Raw genomic sequence first — 19,584 nt, forward strand, 5'->3', positions numbered from 1 at the left:
CCCTCCATTCCTCCATCCTTCCCCCTCCCTCCGTCCCTCTCCCTCCATCCCTCCATCCTTCGCCATGCGCAGCCCCCCCTGAGCCCCGCAGCGCCCCGGGGTGCCCAGCACCCCCGCTCCCCACCCCGGCGGGGGCCTTCAGCCTCTACCCTCCTCCTCCTCCTCCTCCCTCCGTCCTCCCCCTCCTCCCGCAGCCCCCCCCCTTCCCTTCCCTTCCCCAGGGCCCTCCATGGAGCTGCCGGCCGCAGGGAGCCGGCTGCTGCCCGCGGGGCTGGGAGCCCGCAGCCCTCCTCCCTCCGCCCCGACCAAGCCCTGAAGCCGCCTCCTTTGTGCACCGGGGCGGGTGGGAGCTCTCGGGGCCCCCCCTTCCCTTCCTCTGCTCCCCCCCGCGGCTCGGCGGGGACGGGGAAGCGGCAGAGATGCTGCCCTGGCCGCAGGAGCGAGGAGCAGGTAGGAGGGATGCTGAGCCGGGGGGTAGCTTGGTCCCGGGCTGCCGCTGGCCTTGGGGACAAAGCTGATGCCGGGGGGGGGGGCGATGGGGGACCCGCTGTGCCCTGATCCGGGGGGGCCCGGCCGCCCTGCACCCCCCCGCTGCTGTCACTGCAGCCTCAGCTGGGGAAGGATGGGGACCAGCACCCGCCACCTCCTTCCCTGTCGCCCCCCTCCAGCCCAGCAGCTGGAGCCTGCTGGTAATTCTGTATTTTATTTTATTTTATTTTACTGGGGGGTAGGAAATAAAAAAAAAAAAAAAAGCTAAACAATGCGAAGAAAGGATCCATGATGGATCGGAGGTAGCGGCACTGAGGCAGCCCAGGGATGGGTTTTGCTGCTGCTGCTGCTGCTGCAATCTCTCGGTGGCCACGAGCGCTGCCCGGCTCGGGATGCTGCGGGTTTGTGGGGCGGCCACGGCGGCATCAAACCCCAAATCCTGGTCACCATTGAGGGGAAGGAGGCAGGAGAGGTTTTCATGGAGCCGGGGCTCTGCCCAGGACGAGGGGCGAGGCGGTGTGGGCATCGCACCCGCCTGGGTCGGATCCTGCCCTGGCTTAGGGCTGGAAAATCCCAAGTGAAGCGGATCGGGTACCCCGGGAGATGCGGGCAGGGATCCAGGCCTGAAATACCGGCGGCACGATGCCGTGGCCCCGGCCCTACAGCAGAAAAGCGCTTTATCATCCCCCCGGCACCAGAGGCAACCGATGGAAACCCAGAGTTCCCGGCCGTGCTTTGTGCTGCTGGGCTCTGGCCAGCGCTGAGCCAGGAGGGGTTAAGGGGAGAGGATGGATGCGTTTTGTAACTACCCCAAAATACAAACCCGGCCAGCAGACGGCTTCGGGAGCAGCCAGGCAGCTCCATAAATCCACCCTGCACATCTGTGTTCTCTTCTTATTATTATTCTTTGCATGGATTTCTTTCCCTTACTAATTTTTCCCTTAAAAAAAAATTGTTTTGAGGTGTGTGCTGAGCCCCGGGGGATATTGGTGGCTCTGAGCCAGCAGGACAGCCACCCTCCTGGGTGGAGGAGGGTTCGGTGGTGATTTAGCCCTCTTGAAGGTCCGTGGTTTTGGGGTGCAAAGAGGCTCAGAGGGGTTTTAGGGTGCAGGGAATTGCCCTTTGCAGGCTATTGCAGAGGGGTGAGCCAAGGATGCTCCCACCCATGGGTCTCCTCAGTGCTTCGGGGAGGGGAACAGCCACGGCATCTCTTTGGGGCAGAAACATGGTTGTGTTTTTTTCAAGCTGGAATCCCATGCCAGGCCAGCAGCTTCGTGCATGGAGACAACCTAAAATAATTAAACCAAATTCCTCGAGAGAGGAGGAGGCGATAGCTGGGTGCTCCCGGCCCTGCGCGGGAAACGGCGCGGTTCTGACGGCTGGGTTTCATCTGGTTTGTCCCGTTCCCCAAGGGTATTTTTTTTCCCCCCGATACCTTGAAGGGTTTGTGAGCAGGGGATAAAACAGGTCCCCATGGAAACACTCGGCATGGGAAGCCAGCTTGTCCTCTGCAGCTCCACAGCTCGGGGATCCCACAGCCCTGGGGCCAAAAAACCTCATGGGGAGCAGGATCCTGAGGTGTGTGGAGCCACGAGGTGACCCCATCTGGCCCCTGGGCTTGTCTCATCCCTACACCACCTCCCTGGGGACATCTTGGGGCTTTGTGGCCAAGCAACAAACGGGACAAATCCCCATGGGTCTGGGTTGGTCTGGGATTGAGGAGCATCACCTGTGCCTGTAGCAGGGGGAAGGGGAGATGGACAGCCCAGCACCCGCGGGGTGATCCCATCACAACCACGGGCTGTGATCAGTCCCACCACAGTCCCAACGGGAACATCCCCGTGGGCAGCAGTGAAACCTAATGGTTGTGGTGAGGGGCTGGAGAAGTGATTGTGGGAGAGAAATCATGCTGTGGGGTGACATTTCGGGTTGGAAATTAGGAGGAATTTCTTCTCAAATAGAGTAGTCAGGTGCAGGGATGGGGTGCCCAGGGAGGTGGTGGCGTCACCGTCCCTGGGGGTGTTCAAGGGAAGGTTGGACGTGGTGCTTGGGGACGTGGTTCAGTGGGTGACAGTGGTGGTAGGGGGATGGTTGGACCAGATGATCCTGGAGGGCTTTTCCAACCTTTATGATTCTGTGACTCTATGACATGGGCTATCAGCACTGGGTCACCCTTTGCTTGGAGGAGGTGGGATCCAACCACGGGGATGCTCCTTGGGCTGGAGATCCCTGGCACCGCAGAGGCCGCTCACATGGTGATTGTGCAGGAAGGCACACGGGACACCCCTCTGTGGCAAGCCCAGGGCTGATGGACAAAGATTCCCCATGGGTTATCCACCTTCCCAATGGCTGTGAGCCTTCGAAGGATTGTGCACCTTCCCAAGGGGTGTGGACCATCCCAAGGGTCATGGATCTTTCCAACAACAGTTGTGGATCTTCCCAATGGTAGTAGACCTTCCCAAGGGGTGTGGCCCTTCGCAAGGTTTATGGACCTTCCCAAGGGCTGTGGATCTTCCCAGGGGTTGTAGACCTTCCCAAGGGTTGTGGACCTTCCCAAGGGGTGTGGACCTTCCCAAAAACAGTTGTGGATCTTCCCAACAACAGTTGTGGATCTTCCCAATGGTTGTAGACCTTCCCAAGGGCTGTGGACCTTCCCAACGTTTGTGGACCTTCCCAAGGTTTATGGACCTTCCCAAGGGTTGTGGACCTTCCCAAGGGTTTCAGACCTTTCCCAAGAAGAGGTTGATCATGTCCCCAAGGTTTGTGGGCCTTCCCAAAGGTTGTGCCAAGAAGAAGGACCAGGGAAGGACTTTTGGGGCCTCGCCGTCCCTGCGTCACTAACCCTCCTCTCTCTTCCAGCGCCCAGCACCATCCGATGCTGATGCCCCCCCAGGACTTTGCCGGACCCCCTCTCCCATCCCAGGGCTCCCACCCCACCATGCCCCAGCGGAGCCGTGGCCCCACCATCCGGGCTTCCCCGATCCATCCCACGTGCCACCCGTCCATCTGTCCCACACCATGAGCGGGGCCGCACAGTTCCCCTGCGTCGGGGTGCGTAGCTGAGGGATGGCCTCGCTGGACCTGCCCTACCGGTGTCCGCGGTGCGGGGAGCACAAGCGTTTCCGCAGCCTCTCCTCGCTGCGGGCGCACCTGGAGTACAACCACACCTATGAGACCCTCTACGTCCTCTCCAAGACCAACAGCATCTGCGATGCCGCCGTCTTCCCCCTGGCCGCCGACGGGGCCCTGCTGACGCCGGCCGCCCGGCGGGACTACTTTGAGAGCACCTCCTTCCAAGGCAAGGAGCAGCGCTTCTCCTGCGACCTCGTCCCTGCCGAGGAGCTGGAGCCGGCCCCGTCCTCCTCCCCCTCGCCCCGCTATGTCCATGAGATCGAGATCCCGCTGACCGAGATCTTCACCCGGGGCAAAGCCGTGGCGCCGGCCCCCACGCCGCCGGCCGCTATGGACGCTGCCTACGAGGAAGGCCTGGCCCGCCTGAAGATCCGTGCCTTCGAGAAGCTGGAGGTGGACAAGCGGCTGGAGAAGCTGACGGAGGAGGTGGAGCAGAAGATCGCCTCGCAGGTCGGCCGGCTCCAGGTGGAGCTGGACCGCAAGAGCTCGGAGCTGGAGAAAGCCAAGCAGGAGAGCCTGCGGCTCAGCCGGGAGAAGCAGGAGCTGGAGGACCGGGCGTCCGAGCTGTCCCGCCAGGTAGACGTCAGCGTGGAGATGCTGGCCTCGCTCAAGCAGGACCTGGTGCAGAAGGAGCAGGAGCTCACCCGCAAGCAGCAGTGAGTCCTTCGTTCCTCCTCCTTGTGGTGGGGTGAGGGGACATCAGCCCCGGGAATGAGCCCCAAACACTGTCACCAAACCCTCTGAGCAGTGCTTGCGTGCGAGCCCCTTGGCAATGCCCATTGGCATCATCACTCATCATGGTTTGTTTCTTATCCCATGTGGGCAGTGTCCACTTACACCTGAGCTCCTCCATGTCTGTGACCAAGCTGTCACATCATGTCAGACTGCCCCAGAGCCACCAGTGCCCCAGGGCATGTCCAAACTGGGGATGCACGTGGCCATCAGGCTGAGGAACACAGTGGTGGCCACGTTGCTCCAGCCCACCTCTGGTGCCAACTGGAGTCCCCCAGCATCAGGACTGGGTCATCCCCACTAACCCCACAGCTGAAGTGCTCATGGAGTGACCCATTGACCCACCCCATGGTCATAAACATGAAAAGGGCCAGCTTGGCCATGCCAAATTCAGGGTTATTCTCCCAGAAGGAGGGTGGTGTAGCCCGAGCAGTGTGACCTCCACTCGCTGTTAGGGCTGTGGCACTGCCCTCTCCATTTTCATCCCATGTTCCCCATTCAGACACCCCTCTTCCCACCCCCAGGGCTGCTCTAGAGTTTCCCCCAGTCAAGTGTTGGGTCCTTGCCCATCTGTGTCACTCAACCAAACCTTGTTCCTCTTGAGTTTCTTGGCCAAGCTGGAGGTCGTGGTAGTGTCCATAAAGTCAGCAAGGAGCAGGTGAAGGGGGACAGTCACAGTTGTGCTGGCCTGGGAGGTTCCTCAAAGAGCTGTCTCGATGCCCACCATCTTCCACACGTCCGTTAATGACTTTGCCCCCAAAATAATGACTGGGGCTGGGAAGCAATGTGTGCGTTCATGGGATTTGCTGGTGTTGGGGGTGGTCCTGGGGTGCAGAGCAGGATGACGCTGGATAAGGGGACACCTCTTCTTTGGAAGGTGCACGTGTATGGAACAGGAGGTTTGGGGGCTGCCATCACTGCCCCATGGGGTGTTTTCCAGGGGCATCTCAAGCATGTGCAGTGGCAGGATGAGGGCCAACAGGGTGGACAGCTCTGGAGTGGAGTCTGGAGAGATGTGAATTGGGGAAGACAGAGGCTGACCAGTGGATCAAGCATGGCTTGTTCAGTCCATGGACATTGTTGCCACCTAGGAACCTAGTTTTATACCCCAAAAATACCTTCTGGATCTAAATCTCTTTAGAGAAACCCTCCTACCCATCAACCATCCCCATAGGTCCCCCACCTCCTCCAGGCAGACCAGGGACAGACCACAAGCTGGCATCAGGCTGGGGCTCATGGTAGCCCCTGTGAAAAGCAGGAAAATAAGGGAATCCAGAGCAAAAAAATTAATCTGTGTTGCCATTTATACATCTGTCCGACCCCCCCCCCCAAGCTTAAATTAATATTTCCAGTAAGGCTTCATCAGCCACAAGGTGGGGAGGTTGCAGGCTAACCTACACCCAGCCCATGCGCCCAATGACACCCAAGAGCCCTTGGCAGTGGCCGGTGACGTTTGTTCCCTGCAGCCATTGGCACGGGGAGGCTTTTTGCACCTCGGCTCCGTTGGCTTTGCCAGGGGTGTTTTTCCACTCGGTCCATGGGAATGAGAGACGCGGGAGATAACCATCAGCATCTCCTTACACTGCCAGCCGCGTGCCAGCACCCCATTTGCCTTCCAAATCTCAGGGACCCCTCGCCAGGAGCGTTCCCAAATTATTGCCGGTGAGCTCTCCCTGCAAATGGCAGGTTTGAGGGCAATTAGTTGGTAATTAAAGGGCAATAACCAACAACATGAATTGCATCGCTGTGGGCTGCCTCCTCCTCTCCTTCTCCTTCATACTCCAGGGCATGCATGCAGCCAGGTGTGCAAGGCTGGGTGTGCACAAGGCAGGAGCACAGAGCTGTGGTTGTGCATCTGTCAGTCTGAGCAAAGGTGTGAGAGCTGTTGTGTGTGTGTATATCCATGTGTACATCACCTGCGCAGTTGTGGCAGGAAGATTACGGGGAGTGATTGGTGCTGGGTGTGCACGCAGCTGGGTGTGTCTGGGTGAGTGCGCTCATGGGTGTGCACGCTGTGTGTGTGTGTGGGGGGGGGGGTTTGTGTGTTTCCGTGGTGCTTCGGCACGTAAGAGTGGCTCTGCACGTGGGTGTGATGCACTGGTGGGTGTGCGAGATGGCTGTGCATGTGTGTGTGCCTGGGTGTGCAAGCGTGCGTTCGTGTGACAGGCATATTTGCAGCGATGCGATAGCAGTGTGTCTGATGCACGTGTTTATGGGACACACGTGCTCGTGGGGCTGTGATGGCTGAGTGTGCCTGTGCGTATACACACATATTTTTGGGAATCGGATGAAGTCAGCAGCAGGGTGCGTGCCTGGGCTCACGCATGTGTGGGGTGAGAGCAGGTCACTGTGCACGCTGCGTGTTGGGGACAACATTGCAGTGCCTCAGTACAGCAAATGCCTTGCCAGGACCCATCCAGAGGCTCAAGGCTCTGAGCTCCTGTCAATTAATACGTTAATGAAGGAGCTGAAGGTGCAGCCAGGGATATGGGGCTGAGTGGGGTTTAAGTGTTCAGGCTGCCCTTGAGTTCATTCCCTTAAATCTGCCCTTCCCAAATGAGGCAGGCCACCACTGCCACCCTCTGCCATCCTGCATCAACTTCATCCTCCTCCCTCTGCTCTGCCGTGCCCAGGGGCCTGACCCCAGTCCTGGCAGCGAGGGCTTGGGCTGGGGTGTACATCCCAGAGATGGTGCTGGAGACACCATCCCCACCTAATCAAGGTGGCTGCATCCATCCTGCATGCAGGAGCATCCCCTGGTCCCCAGCATGTCCAGATGTGGAACCATCCGGGCTGGGAGAGCCCCAAATGAGGCTGATGTGGATGCACAGGACCATCCCTGCCCAGCTGCTGGGCTGGGTGGAGGTGCTCAGCAGGGATGGGTGGGGAAGGACCCGGGTGCCACCGCCACCCCCTGTCCCCTCCGCGCAGGGAGGTGCTGCAGATCGACCAGTTCCTGAAGGAGACGGCCGCCCGCGAGGCCAACGCCAAGGTGCGCCTCCAGCACTTCATCGAGGAGCTGCTGGACCGTGCGGACCGCGCCGAGAAGCAGCTCCAGATCATCAGCAGCAGCTGCGGCACCACCCCGAACGGCAGCCTGGGGCGCTGCGGCACGCCGGGCGCCAAGGCCATCGGCCGACCGGTACCGGCGCGGGCACAGGCACGGGCACCCCGCGCATCCGGGCACGAGCGCTCGCGTGGCTTCTCGGGTGGCTGCAAAAGGGTTGAGCAGGGACACACGGGGACCCCCCGTGGGTATGCGGGTAACCCTGGCGGGGGGATTCCCAAAGGGTTTTGGTTGGTGTCTGGGTGCCACATGGGGTGAGGGTTGGTAAGGTGCAGGGATGATGCTGGGGATGTTCTTCTGCATCCCATGTGGGCATGGACCAACACAACCGTGGTGCTGGGTGGGTGATGGGGGATGAGTCCACCCGCATTCCCTGCATCCAATGGGTTTCTCCGTGTTGGCTCCTCACCTCCCCTCTCCCCACAGAGAGAGAGGCACCCAGGGCCGGGGACGGCCGTGCACGGCCCCTACGCCATTCCCAACCAGCGCTCCTCCTCCAGCACCGGGTGAGTGCGCCCATTTGGGATTTTAATGGGATGGGAGGTGCTCATGGGAAGGGGACTCCCTCCCTGGGGTGCTCTTGGGGCTGGTGGCGGGCACTGAGGTTGGACACCTCCAACCCCCAGGGCCTCGAGCAGGGCGAAAGCGGTGTCGCAGAGCTCGGGCTGCTACGACAGCGACAGCGCGGAGCCGTGCCCCACCGACGACACCGCCGACGGGCACCCCTACGCTGCACGGGACGGCGGCCGGGGCTCAGGGCTGCGGCGCCAGGCCATCCAAAATTGGCACCGCCGGCCCTACCGCAACAGCACCGAGGGCGAGGAGGGCGACGTCTCCGACGTGGGGTCCCGCACCACCGAGTCGGAGGCTGAGGGCTGGGACCCGGAGGTGCCCGGCATCGCCGCATCCCGGCCCCCCGGCAGCTGCCGGCTGACCGGTGAGACTGCGCTGGGGGGCTTGCGAATGGGAGGGTGCGAGGTTGGGGACAGGGATGCGACCATGCTGGGCAACATCATGGTGCGTGGAGGTTTTGGGTCGCCTCTCTCCTCTTGCCTGTCTCCACAAGGAGCATCCCTTCCCCGGCTCGCCGGTGGCACTGATGGCACGTGTCCCACAGCCAGGTCCGAGGGGGCCATGTGCAAGGGGGGCCGGCTGGAGAGGGGCAGCCCTGTCCACTCCAGCGAGGTGATCAGCCCCGAGATCCTCAAGATGAGGGCAGCGCTCTTCTGCATCTTCACCTACCTGGACACCAAGACCCTGCTGCGGGCGGCCGAGGTGTGCAAGGACTGGAAGTTCGTGGCCCGGCACCCGGCCGTGTGGACACGGGTGCTGCTGGAGAATGCCAGGGTCTCCTCCAAGGTACGGGGACAGGGGTGGCACGGCCCGGGGTGAGGGCATACATGCATACACTCTTGCACGTGCATTTTCACAGAGTTATGGCATGCGTATGTTTGTGCATGCAGAAACGATTGTTTGTGCGCGCGGTGGGGTGTGCACAGACCTGCCCCAGATAGCCAAGGATGGGTGGCACGGGACATCACTGAAAATGCCCCCCCGTGACAGCCACCCCTGTCCCCCAGTTCCTGGCCATGCTGTCCCAGTGGTGCACCCAGATGCACTCCCTCACCCTCCAAAACCTCAAGCCACGCCAGCGGGGGAAGAAGGAGAGCAAGGAGGACTACATGAAGAGCACGCGGTGAGTCCCCGCGGCCACGGGCACCCCCCAGCACCCTTCCAGGGATGGTGATGCTCCACGAGCACCAATGACCTGTTTCCACTGGTGGCCTTTCATCACCCCCTGGCTCCTGCTGTGGGTTTTGGGCCCCAGCATCCAACCCCCACGGGACCTCACCCACCCAGGGTGGCCGGAGGGAGCGTGAGCAGGAGTCCCCGTGCCTGATCCCGCCTCCGTCCCCGCAGGGGCTGCCTGGAAGCCGGGCTGGAGTCCCTGCTGAAGGCCACGGGCAGCAACCTGCTCATCCTCCGCATCTCGCACTGCCCCAACGTGCTGACCGACCGCTCGCTCTGGCTGGCCAGCTGCTACTGCCGGGCCCTGCAGGCCGTCACCTACCGGTAAGGGCAGCCCGAGGGGAGCAGGCAGGGAACATCCATGGGATGTGCTGGGACCCCTCTGATGCCCATCGCCACCCCCAGTGTCCCTAAGGAGCAATTCAAGAGCTGTTCTTGCAACCCTCATCCTCTTCTGGCATGTTCCCAGGTAGACATTTCCCTTGCTGGTCCGTTCCCACCACCCCGTTCCCAGCTGGAAGTGTGTCTGGGGTCTCGGTACAGGGATGCTGCTTTATGTTAGAGACGGACAAAGGAGGAGAGGGGCACCAAAATGGGGTCCCAGTGAGGTTCTGCCTGCGTGCTGAAGGCTCCCAGTCGGGAGCAGAGCCCTTGGGGTCCCTCCATCCTGGATACAAGGACTGGTGTGCTATGGAACCACCAAAACCCACCGTGGATACCTTGCCCAAGAGCAAGGACACGAGGCCCATGGCAGTGCCCAGGTCCTGGAGGAGCTCAGGGGCTGCTCCTGCACCTTGGCCACCTCCCGAGGAGGCTCTGCCTCCTGTGGAGGCAAGATTTAATTTTCCTCCTCCCCTAGGGAGGACAATCCTTGCTCCACTGCCCCCTGCAAGCAACCATTCAGGCTCAGCACCCCATGTCGCCTGCAGGCAGCGGGTCTCCTCGTCCCCCCCAGGATGGAGAGTCCTTCAGGTGGGCAGGTGTGCCCAGGGCACCCCAAGGGTTGGACCAGGTGCTTGGGTGCTACAGGGACCCCACACTGCGAGGCAGGAGGGTGCCACCAGGTGTTGTAACCCAAGGACTCGGCCACCAGCCCTTCGAGGGCACATCGCTAACCTGTGACTCTGACTCACGCCCAATTAACCCACCGCACGCCCAGGGGGCTCTCGGCAGGCGCCTTCGGTGCAGATGTGTGAAACGGTCACGATAACACCTCTTGCTTATTTTTAGGCTCGCCTGAAGTTTCGAAGTAGGTCGTTCAGAGTTAGGAAGCCTCAGTCCTCAGTAGGGATCAGTGTGGGGACGTGGCCGGAGACCTCAGCCCGGGCTGGTGGCCTCGGGACAGTGATCCCTGACATCGCTGCTGCACTGCCTCGGTTCAGGGAGCCACGGGTGTCAGTGGGAGCTCCCCTGAGCCCATGGCATGGCACAAACGCCGGGTGGGGAGGTATTTGTGAAACCATCCCAGCGGGATCTGCAGGGGCGTAATATTTGCTCTGCAAGGATACATGGCCTGGGCAGTCCCAGTTCAACCTCCTGCGTTCATCCAAGCACCTGAGCACCGCACGGCTGATGTGCCACCTTTCTTTTGGAAGACTTCAGCCTCCACCTTCAACCTCATCTTCCACAATCAGCCTCACCTTCAGCCTCACCTCCAAACCCAACTTCAGCTTCTCCTCACCTTCTATTTTTCTAGATATTACGTGTCCGTAAGCCCAATTCCAGATGGAAATGCCTTCAGCCTTCCTGCGTGTGCGGGTGGTGGTTCCCGGGCGGGCTGTGGGCTGTATGCAGTGGAGGCTGCAGGCACAGCCCCCTGGGCAGCCCCCCATGTGTCCTCTGTGTCATTCCAGGAGCTCTACGGACCCCGTGGGTCACGAAGTCATCTGGGCCCTCGGAGCAGGCTGCAGGGACATCATCTCTCTCCAGGTCGCACCTCTGCACCCGTGGTAAGGGTCCTGCTGAGGCTGGCAGGGGCTGGGCTGAGTATGGAGGCTGGAGAGAAGTCGGGTCCCAGGTCCACGTTTGCTTGTGAGATCCCTGGGAGTTGGATCCTGGGGGATCAGGAGCTCAGCCCCATCCCTGGCTGCAAAGACCGAGAGATGCTGGGTGTGGGAACCTCCCTGCCAGCCAGGAATGTCTCTGGGGAGACTGCCAGCAACAGAGATGAAACGGGCCGTGATCACTCTGGTGGTGACACTGAACATCAAATGCTTGTCTGAGCTCTTCACTGCTTGTAGAGCAGCAGGCCTGAAGGGCCCGGATGATTTCAGAAGGGTGTCGAGTCACTGCGGAGTCACTGACTGCAGCTCCTCTCTTTTTTTGGGTCATGAAGATGCTAGGGGCTCCCCACTCTGTGACACCTGGGTGCTCAGGAATTCATGGCTTAGGAAACACCACAAACAGGGCTAGCTGAGAAATCAGGCAGGTCACTCAGCTCTGTGCCATGGGGCCGGGCACACCTCCTGGGCATCTCTTCTTGTCCCGAGAGGTTTGCTGTGATGGCGTGCCCTCCATCAAGGCAATGCCTGGATCAAGGTGTACAGAGGGGGATCTCTCAGCAGGAGAAGCTCGATTTCGAGTCCCTGATGACTTATTTCTTCCCTGGGGGGCACCTCAAGTGACATGTAGGCTTCTCCACCTGCTGCTAGTTCAATCACTGCAGGCAACAGAGCTCGGACCTCCAAAGGTGAAGGATCTGGGGCAGAAGGACTCCGCTGCATGCATGTTTGTGCTCTGTCCTGGTTGCAGGAACTCCTGGTCCCTGCTCTGCCCTGGTTGTAGGATCTCCTGTTTCCTGCTCTGTCCTGGTTGCAGCTCAGCCTGGGGTAGCTGCTCCGATGGAGACATCTGCCCTGGGGCCACCTCCTGCCAGCGTGGCCATGCCACCCACAGGGACGCTCATGGTGGGAGGTGAGCTTTTCTGCCAGCCCTCCCCAGCTCTTCCTTCTTCTTCTTCTTCTCCCCAGCCAGCAGCCAACACGTTTCAGCAACCGCTGCCTTCAGATGATCGGCCGGTGCTGGCCGCACCTGCGGGCGCTGGGCATCGGAGGGGCAGGCTGTGGTGTCCAGGGACTGGCCTCCTTAGGTAGGTGGTTCTCCTCCCAAGGGACAGGGAGAAGGGCCCTGGCCAAGGGCATGGTGCACCCCAGGGTGATCTCAGGGCATGAATCCACCACACGGACCCCTGAGGACCACGGGTGGATGCTGCTTCTCCTTGCTGCCACCCTTCCTCCCACCACCCCGCTGGCGCTGGCTGTCCCCATCCCTTCCCGGGGCTGTTGACGTGGGCTCTCTGTCCTTCCAGCCCGAAACTGCATGCGGCTGCAGGTCCTGGAGCTGGACCACGTGGCAGAGATCAACCAGGAGGTCGCAGCTGAGATGTGTCGCGAGGGGCTGAAGGGGCTGGAGATGCTGGTGCTGACCTCCACGCCGGTCACCCCCAAAGCCCTGCTGCACTTCAACAGTGAGTAGCCATGCTCGTGGAGCAGGGTTCGTAACATCATCTGCTGACCAAAATGCCACCGCAGATCCACAAAGCAGACCGTTCCATCCAGCCCCACCAGCAGGAACATGCTGCTGACACCACGAGGTGCTGGGACCTCTCGTAGACCAGCATCCTCCCTGCAGAGGGCTTGGTCACCAAGAGTAGGTCTCCTCCATCATCAGGATGAGGTTGCCCCGAATATTGATGCGTTGAGGAGCACGGGATGGGTTGTAGGGTTAAACCCAGCTGTAGGGAGGCTGTCCCCACCAGTTATGGGGTGTCTCTGCCCCCAGGTGTGTGCCGGAACCTGAAGTCCATCGTCGTGCAGGTGGGCATTGTGGACTACTTCAAGGAACCCCACAGCCCTGAGGCCAAGAAGATGTTTGAAGAAATGGTGAACAAGCTTCAGGTAAGGGGTGCTGGTCCCGGGTCACCCAGTAGAGAACATTTGGCTCTCTGGGGGACATCGTGAAGACTTGCTCTGGTTCAGACCCAAATCCCTAAGACCAAAACAAGATCTAGAGTGCTGCGATTCCTTCCCACTGCCTTAATCCTTCTGCTGCGCTGCAGGTTTGTTCCTCGAGGGCAGAAAAGGGCTGTTACTTCCCTCCCAGCACAACTTACATGCTTATCTCTGTAAAGTCACTTAAAATCCACCCATGAAAGGAGAAATAGGGGTAATTTTAGTTACACAGTGCTGGCTACACAGAGCTGCAGAACTTGGTTTTTGATGCTCGGCAGGGTCTGGGCTGTCCTGGGTCTGGGCAAGGTCCCCAAAGCAGACGTCTCCACCCATGCCCAAGGGAAAAAAAGAGGAAAAAGAGAGGTTCTTCCACTTCTCTTCATCCTCTGGTTGCCTTCATCCCACAGAGGGCTGGGCACAAGGTGAAACGCTTGTGAGATGCAGGGCAGGAGGTGGGGATGGAGGCCCACCAGCACACCCAGATGGGGGCCACACGTCCTGTGTGGTTCCTGCACTGCTGAGCCCTGGCGCAGGAGCACTGGGGGGCAGAGACCCAGACCCACATCCACCCCTGGGCTCGCGGGCACCTGCAGAGGAGTTTTGGAGGCCCCCTTCTTGCCCACCACCACGCCACGCAAATGCTGCCTGCGTGTCGATGTTGTCTGCCCCCAAGTATCACTGCCGCCTGGAAAAGGTGCCTTAAACCAAACAGAAACCAACCCCAGAGCTGGTTTCAGGGGCACTGAGGCAGTCCCATAAGGGACCCAAGTCCCCACGGGGTGTGGGTGGTGGGGTGGGACCAGGGCAGACCCCTTCCCATGGGTAGGACACGAGATCTTCTCCCCTCTCCCTCACCGGCCCCGTGGGGCAGCAGGGCCTGTCACATCCCACACCAACCCCACTCTCTGCTCCTCCTCCAGGCCCTGAGGAAAAGACCCGGCTTCTCCAAGATCTTACACATCAAGGTGGAAGGAGGCTGCTAGACCTTCAGGGAACCACCAAGCACATTCCCTCTCCTGCCCGGCGGAGCCAGAGGCCCCGCACAACCGAACCCAAGCCCACCGCGCTCCTGGAGCCCGGAGACGCTGGCCCATGCACAAAAACCCAAAACTCTCCAGGCCTTAGTGAGCAGCCCGTGCTCGCCCTGGGGCCAGCTCCACAGACGTGTGGCGGGCCAGAAGGTGCTACTTAGGGGAATTTTTCAGCTGCCCAAAGGGGCAGGCCCGTGCTGTTTCCCTGAAGGGAAGACGGCTTCGAACCCCACGGCTGCTCATCGCCAAGGATCCTTGTTTGGGGGATGTCTTTTTCTTTGAACTCTCTTTCTTTGGGGGTTGTTTTTTCAGTTTGGTTTTTGGCCACTTGCTGGTGTGGGAGCTGAGGATGGCTCAGGCCACCCCCGTGGGCTCTTTGCAGAGCACTGGGCCCAGTGTGTCACCACCAGACTGTCCTGTCCCCTCCGTGGGCTGGTGGAGGAGGGCTGGGAAGGGCCTTTCCTCCTCAGGAAGCAGTGCCCAGCCTTCCTGCGGGGTTTCTGCTCACTTTCATCACATTTCTGTGACAGAAAGCCCGAAGGTGGGTAAAAGCTGCCCAGAATCCAGCAGCCACGACAGCACAAGCACAGCACAGCTGCGTCTGGGGGCTGCAGGAGCCAGAGGACACCAGGAGAAGGCCGCTCGTCCAGAGGCCTCCAGCCTCGCCCCACCTCACACACACACACCCATCCCTCCCTGCCAAGGCAATAAACCAGCCCCAAGGTCCTCGCCCACCAGGAAACACGGGTCATGCTCCCATCCCCACCGGTGCTGACCACCCGCTCAGGCTCCTTCTGGAGCCAGTTGTCCTGTGTGGAGAGAGGGACTGGCACGGGACACCCACATCTGTCGTCTCCTCGCCATCCCCAGCAGCCCGAAGGAGAAACCCAGGCCAAATCATCCTGAAATCCAAAGCAGCTGGAGGAAGCACCAGCCCAACCACCCTGGTAGAGCCCATATCTCTGTCCACTGCTTCTTTTATAATTCTGCTTTTGCTCCTCTGGCTATCTCCTTCCTGCGACCTCGTCAGCCACCAAACACCCTTCTTTTTCCAAAGGAGAAGGTTCTTGAAAGGCTTCCAGCAGGGTCAGGCATCTCCGTCCTCAGCCCTGGAGAGAAGACCCCAGGGGACCCCCATCACAGCACTGCCCGCAGCAGGGACCTGGTGCCCTTATCCACGGCCCCAACCAGGCGTGCTTGGACCCCACGCCTTATGCCGAGAGGAGCCGACTGGGAAGAGCAGATTTGGGGAGGGATTTGTCTTCTTCTGGGCCATCTTTGAAGGTTTTGGTGCCTGTTGGTCAATGGGGCCACCTGTGGTGCGTGCGGGGCTGAGAAGAGTCGGCTCTTCCCGGAGCATCTCCCCTTCCTCCAGCCCTGCCAGGGTGCTGGGCTGCCACCAAGCGTCCCCTTGGGATGGAGGAGACCGCAGGCCCGTCCCTGTACACCTTCCCCACCCACATCACTGACCTCAGCGAGGAGTTCCGACCATGCTGGCAACCCACGGGGACCCCAATAGAAAACACCCAAATTGCCGAGGCCGACAGTGGGGTGGAGGCAGCTCCTGGCTCTCCGACCCCAGAAGACCATTTCGTCCCCTCCTCATCCCATCTCCGTTCTCTCCTCCAAAGCAGGGTAGGGTCGCGTGCCTTTTTTTTGGCCGTAACCCCCGACGTGAAGCACCTCCGCCCCCCGCTGACTCCCTGTGCACACCAAGTATGGGATCCCCAAAAATTGCCTGCGAGAAACAACCACGTCCTGGGGACAAGCTCCCACCACGGGTTACCTCCACCCCGGGGAGGCTGGGACATGCAGAAACGGGGGCACAAGGAGCAAGGGGTGCCCCCACCAGCAAAAAAAAACACCCAGCAAGGCTACAGCCCCCGGCCCCATGCACCGCTGTTGTCACCATCCCACGAGCGTGGTGGCCCTGGTGGGGACGTCCCCATTGGAAACAGCGCAGAGACTTGTGAAATTCCCTTCAAAGAAACAAAGTAAGTATTTATTTCTATAAAAAAAAACAAAGAAGGAAAAAAAAAAAAAAGAGATTTTAAAGGAAAATTATATACTCAGCATGTTTATACACTCTATGCTTAAAGACTATCGTGTCGGAGAGTCGTGGCCCAAGGCTGAAGGTGGCTGCCCCGGGTGTGCTGCTGGTCCCTGCTGGCTCCTGGAGGCTGCGAGGAAGGCGAGGATGGGGTTGGGGAGAGGCTGGGGAGGTGTTGAGGACTTGGAGAAACCTTCGGTGCCCACCAGAGTGGCTGCTGGTGTTGTCGGTGCACATTTTGGCTTGTGGACATGGTGGTGTGGGGCATCGGTGGGTGGTTCGGCTTTGTGTGACGTCCCCGTCCCCCAGCCCCATGAGGGTTTTGTCACATAGGACAGCCTCATCCCAAATCGGTGTTTCGGTGCGTCGCCAAGACCAGACCAAACCAACTGCCTCCCCCTGGGGCATTCCCAAAAAGTCCAACTTCTGGCTTGGCAAAGCCCCGTTTTTACAAAAACCCGTGACGACACAAGGCCTTGAGCGGGTTCAAGGCTCTGAAGATGGAACATGAGGGTTTTTTCCCCCCATTTTTCTCACTGCCTGGGCTTGGACACATCCCCTCCTCTTCCTCCTCTTCCTCAGCCAGGGATGAAGGCATCTGACACGGTGACGTGGGCTTGGTGGTAATGAGAGCCCTGCATCTCCCCAGCCTTCCCGGGGGCTCTTAATTGCCGAGGTTGTTAATGGCAACGAGCTCATTAACGGTGTCTCAGTGTTGGTTTCCCTGCTGGCTCCCAGTCCCATGGGCACGGTGCCACTGGGTGCCCCACAGCCCCCATCGCCCACCCTCTTCCCCCCCCCCCATGGGTGCTCAGCAACGCTGCCCGTGGCCGCAGGCTTCTCCGCTCGGTCATGGGGCTTCAGCCCTGTTCCCTCTGGAAACGATGAAGACCAAAAATCCCAAATCCCCCAGGAGCACCCTGAAATCATGCAGCGCTTTAGGGTGCCGGGAGGGAAGGCACTGCTGTAGCGTGAGCTCAACCCCATACCAGACCCTAGAGAAGCCCCACTGGGGCTCTGCGATGACAATCCCCAGCACAATCCAGGGGGTCCAGGGCGAGCAGCTTTCTTTTGGGGTTGTGGTGGCTTCCCACAGGACCAGTTTTGGGGGATTTCTTTCTTTTCTAGCGAGCTTGCCCAAAGTTGTCCCATGGCCAACGTTAGCCGCATTCCCCTTCTCTTGAACCTCGGTGCTGGGCAGGGGCATCAAGAGGAATAACACCAGCAAAAGCCAGCTCGGGGGCCAAATTCACCCCAAATCCATGTTTTTTCTGCCTCCCTCCCTCATCCATTGGGTTTTGCTCTGCATCCATCGCTCGCACCCAGGGCAGCGGCTGCTCCCCTGAAGCTGGGCTCAGGGCTCGTGGCTCCAGGAGAGGAGAAAAGCCCCGCGTCGGCTCCGTCCGAGGAGGATTTAAATTTGATAAGACAAGCAAGGCGGATGGCAAGGGAAAAATATCCCAAATGTCGCCACGGGTCACAGCCCTGGCTGCTGCCCAAGGCACGGGCAAGGCCAGGTCTTACGCAGCCGAAAGGCTCTGAATTAGGTTGAAACAAACAAAAAAACAAACAAAATATATGAAAAATGTTGATAAAGGCTCTTAGGCTCATCTCAAAGCAGGCAACGAGTGATTTCCCTCAGCTCTAAGAGGAGCCGCGACGAAGCCAGCCCCTGCTGGGAGCTGGCACATGGCTCCAGCCTCTCGTTTTGGGTTGAAAACCTGCAGGTTCGGGTGGAGCAACAGCGTTTGGGAATCGGTGCCAAATGACAACATGCTTTAAAAAAAAAATAAAATAAAAAACGGGGAGCAGGGTGATTTTAGCAGCTGGAAATGGTTTGTCGCAACCAAAGTGTGGCGGGGCGGTGGCGCAGGCCGTCCCCACCAGCGGGAGGAAAAGCTGCTGCAAACCCCTCCCTGCCGCACAGCAGCGAGGGGAAAACTGCCTGAAAGCAGGAAAATCGAATGGGATTTTCTGATCCAGCCTCAGGACCGAGCCCCGAGGGGGCAGGATCCGGGCTGGGGCCGGGGCCAAGCGGGTGCAATGGTTGGGGGCGGGCGGGATCGCTGTGGGGCAGCGAGGGCAACGCACACTTGCTTCGAGATAATCAGCGGAGGGGCTCCCCGAGGGACAGACACACGTCCCGCATCGCAATCGTTGCCCTACAGCACTTCCCTTGGTGGCTGCTCCAGCCGAAGCTCAGCCCCGGCGAGCGATGCCCGAGGCGCTCTGTACAGTGTCCCCGTCCCCCCCCCCAAAAGTTAGCGATTTTGCCTCCTGAGTTATTTTTTTAACTCTCTATAAATCTAGGTCTATTTTAGTCTTTCGCAGCGATGTGCCAGTGTCTGGAGAACCAAACGTCCCTTTCCCCCCCACACATCCCACGGCCGCGCCGCCCCCGATGCTAAAATGCGTCCCCGACGCTGGAGGTGCCGAAGGAGGGGGGTGGCCGCGGTGGCTCCAGGGGTGGCAGCGGGGTGTCCCCGAGGCTGCTGCCCCTCGGCCGCGGGCCCCCGTGGTTTTAGCACTTTGGTCGGTACTATCACCTGTAGACGCACTTTGATGTTGTTGCTTTGAAACTTTGCCGAGTGTAAACAATGTGTATTTAAAGAATTACAAAAAAAAGAAAAAAAGAAAAAAAAAAAAAAGCGTGTAAAGAGCTATTTTATGATTCGGCGTTGAATAAAGACTCTTGAGACCGAGGTGGGGTTTTTGCTCACCCCGGGGCTACCAGGAACCCAGGCCAGCGCATGTACCCCTGAGTCCAGCACCAAACCAGTGCGACCAGTTGCTGCTCCAGGCTTACTGGAGGCAGCCCTCCCGCTGTTACTTCCCTCTCCCTGCGGGCACAGGGCATTCAGGAGCGTTTGGCAGCGCCCAGCTGCAAGATGCTGCCAGAGCCCAGAGTCAGCGAGGAGCACAGGGAGAGCTCGAACCCAAGCCCAACTGCCAGGGGCTGAGAAGAGCCGAGCTCCTCGCACAGGACCCAGCAGCAGCCAGCCGTAGGGCAGGAGCCGGGGCCAAGAGCCAAGGGCACGGCCAAGGCTGCGCCGCCACGCGCGGGGCAGCTTGCAGGGATGTTGCCAACCGCCCCCAAACCCACTCGACGCCCAACTCCTGCTTTCACGCCTCCCAGCCCGAGAGCAGAGGTGTTTTCTCTCCGGAGCGTTGGTGTTTTAACAGCCAGGCTAAGAAACGGCAGGAGGGTTTTTACACAAGGGCTGCAACTGCCCCCGCTTTTGAAGTACAACGTGCTGCGCAGAGCAGGTAACAGGGACAGCTCGAGCGGAAGCGACCCACAGAGATCACGTCCAAGTGCATGGCAGCGCTTTATGAGCAGTAACGCATTTGGTGGTGTAACGGAGCATCAGCTCGGCTAATTAA

At 59.9% G+C, this 19,584-nt stretch overlaps 1 protein-coding gene across 3 annotated transcripts; it reads left to right on the forward strand.

The window, feature by feature from the left end:
- Positions 1 to 206: 206 nt before the first annotated feature.
- On the forward strand, positions 207 to 18,160 carry FBXO41 (F-box protein 41). Of its 3 annotated transcripts, none has more exons than XM_040554713.1 (13): positions 209 to 450; positions 3,349 to 4,277; positions 7,285 to 7,513; positions 7,847 to 7,926; positions 8,047 to 8,357; positions 8,538 to 8,779; positions 9,001 to 9,116; positions 9,341 to 9,493; positions 11,023 to 11,118; positions 12,139 to 12,257; positions 12,477 to 12,635; positions 12,950 to 13,065; positions 14,040 to 18,160. In XM_040554713.1, exons 2-13 carry the CDS (start codon positions 3,556 to 3,558, stop codon positions 14,100 to 14,102), a joined length of 2,406 nt encoding a protein of 801 aa, XP_040410647.1. In that variant the 5' UTR covers positions 209 to 450; positions 3,349 to 3,555; the 3' UTR covers positions 14,103 to 18,160. The 3 variants fall into 3 exon arrangements, 2 of the variants coding, with proteins under 2 accessions (XP_040410647.1, XP_040410648.1); XM_040554714.1 differs by having other exon boundaries at positions 7,285 to 7,495; XR_005819212.1 differs by lacking the exons at positions 12,950 to 13,065; positions 14,040 to 18,160 and having other exon boundaries at positions 207 to 450; positions 12,143 to 12,257.
- The last annotated feature ends 1,424 nt before the right edge of the window (positions 18,161 to 19,584 follow it).

The sequence above is a fragment of the Cygnus olor genome, chromosome 4 (assembly GCF_009769625.2).
Source record: "Cygnus olor isolate bCygOlo1 chromosome 4, bCygOlo1.pri.v2, whole genome shotgun sequence".
NCBI lineage: Eukaryota > Metazoa > Chordata > Aves > Anseriformes > Anatidae > Cygnus > Cygnus olor.

Bases quoted from the DNA above. Each gene is read 5' to 3' on its own strand.
- FBXO41 (XM_040554713.1), top strand. From the start codon at position 3,556: ATGGCCTCGCTGGACCTGCCCTACCGGTGTCCGCGGTGCGGGGAGCAC. The intron at 8,358-8,537 runs GTGAGACTGCGC...CGTGTCCCACAG, and splicing joins CGGCAGCTGCCGGCTGACCG to CCAGGTCCGAGGGGGCCATG. The intron at 13,066-14,039 runs GTAAGGGGTGCT...CTCCTCCTCCAG, and splicing joins AAATGGTGAACAAGCTTCAG to GCCCTGAGGAAAAGACCCGG.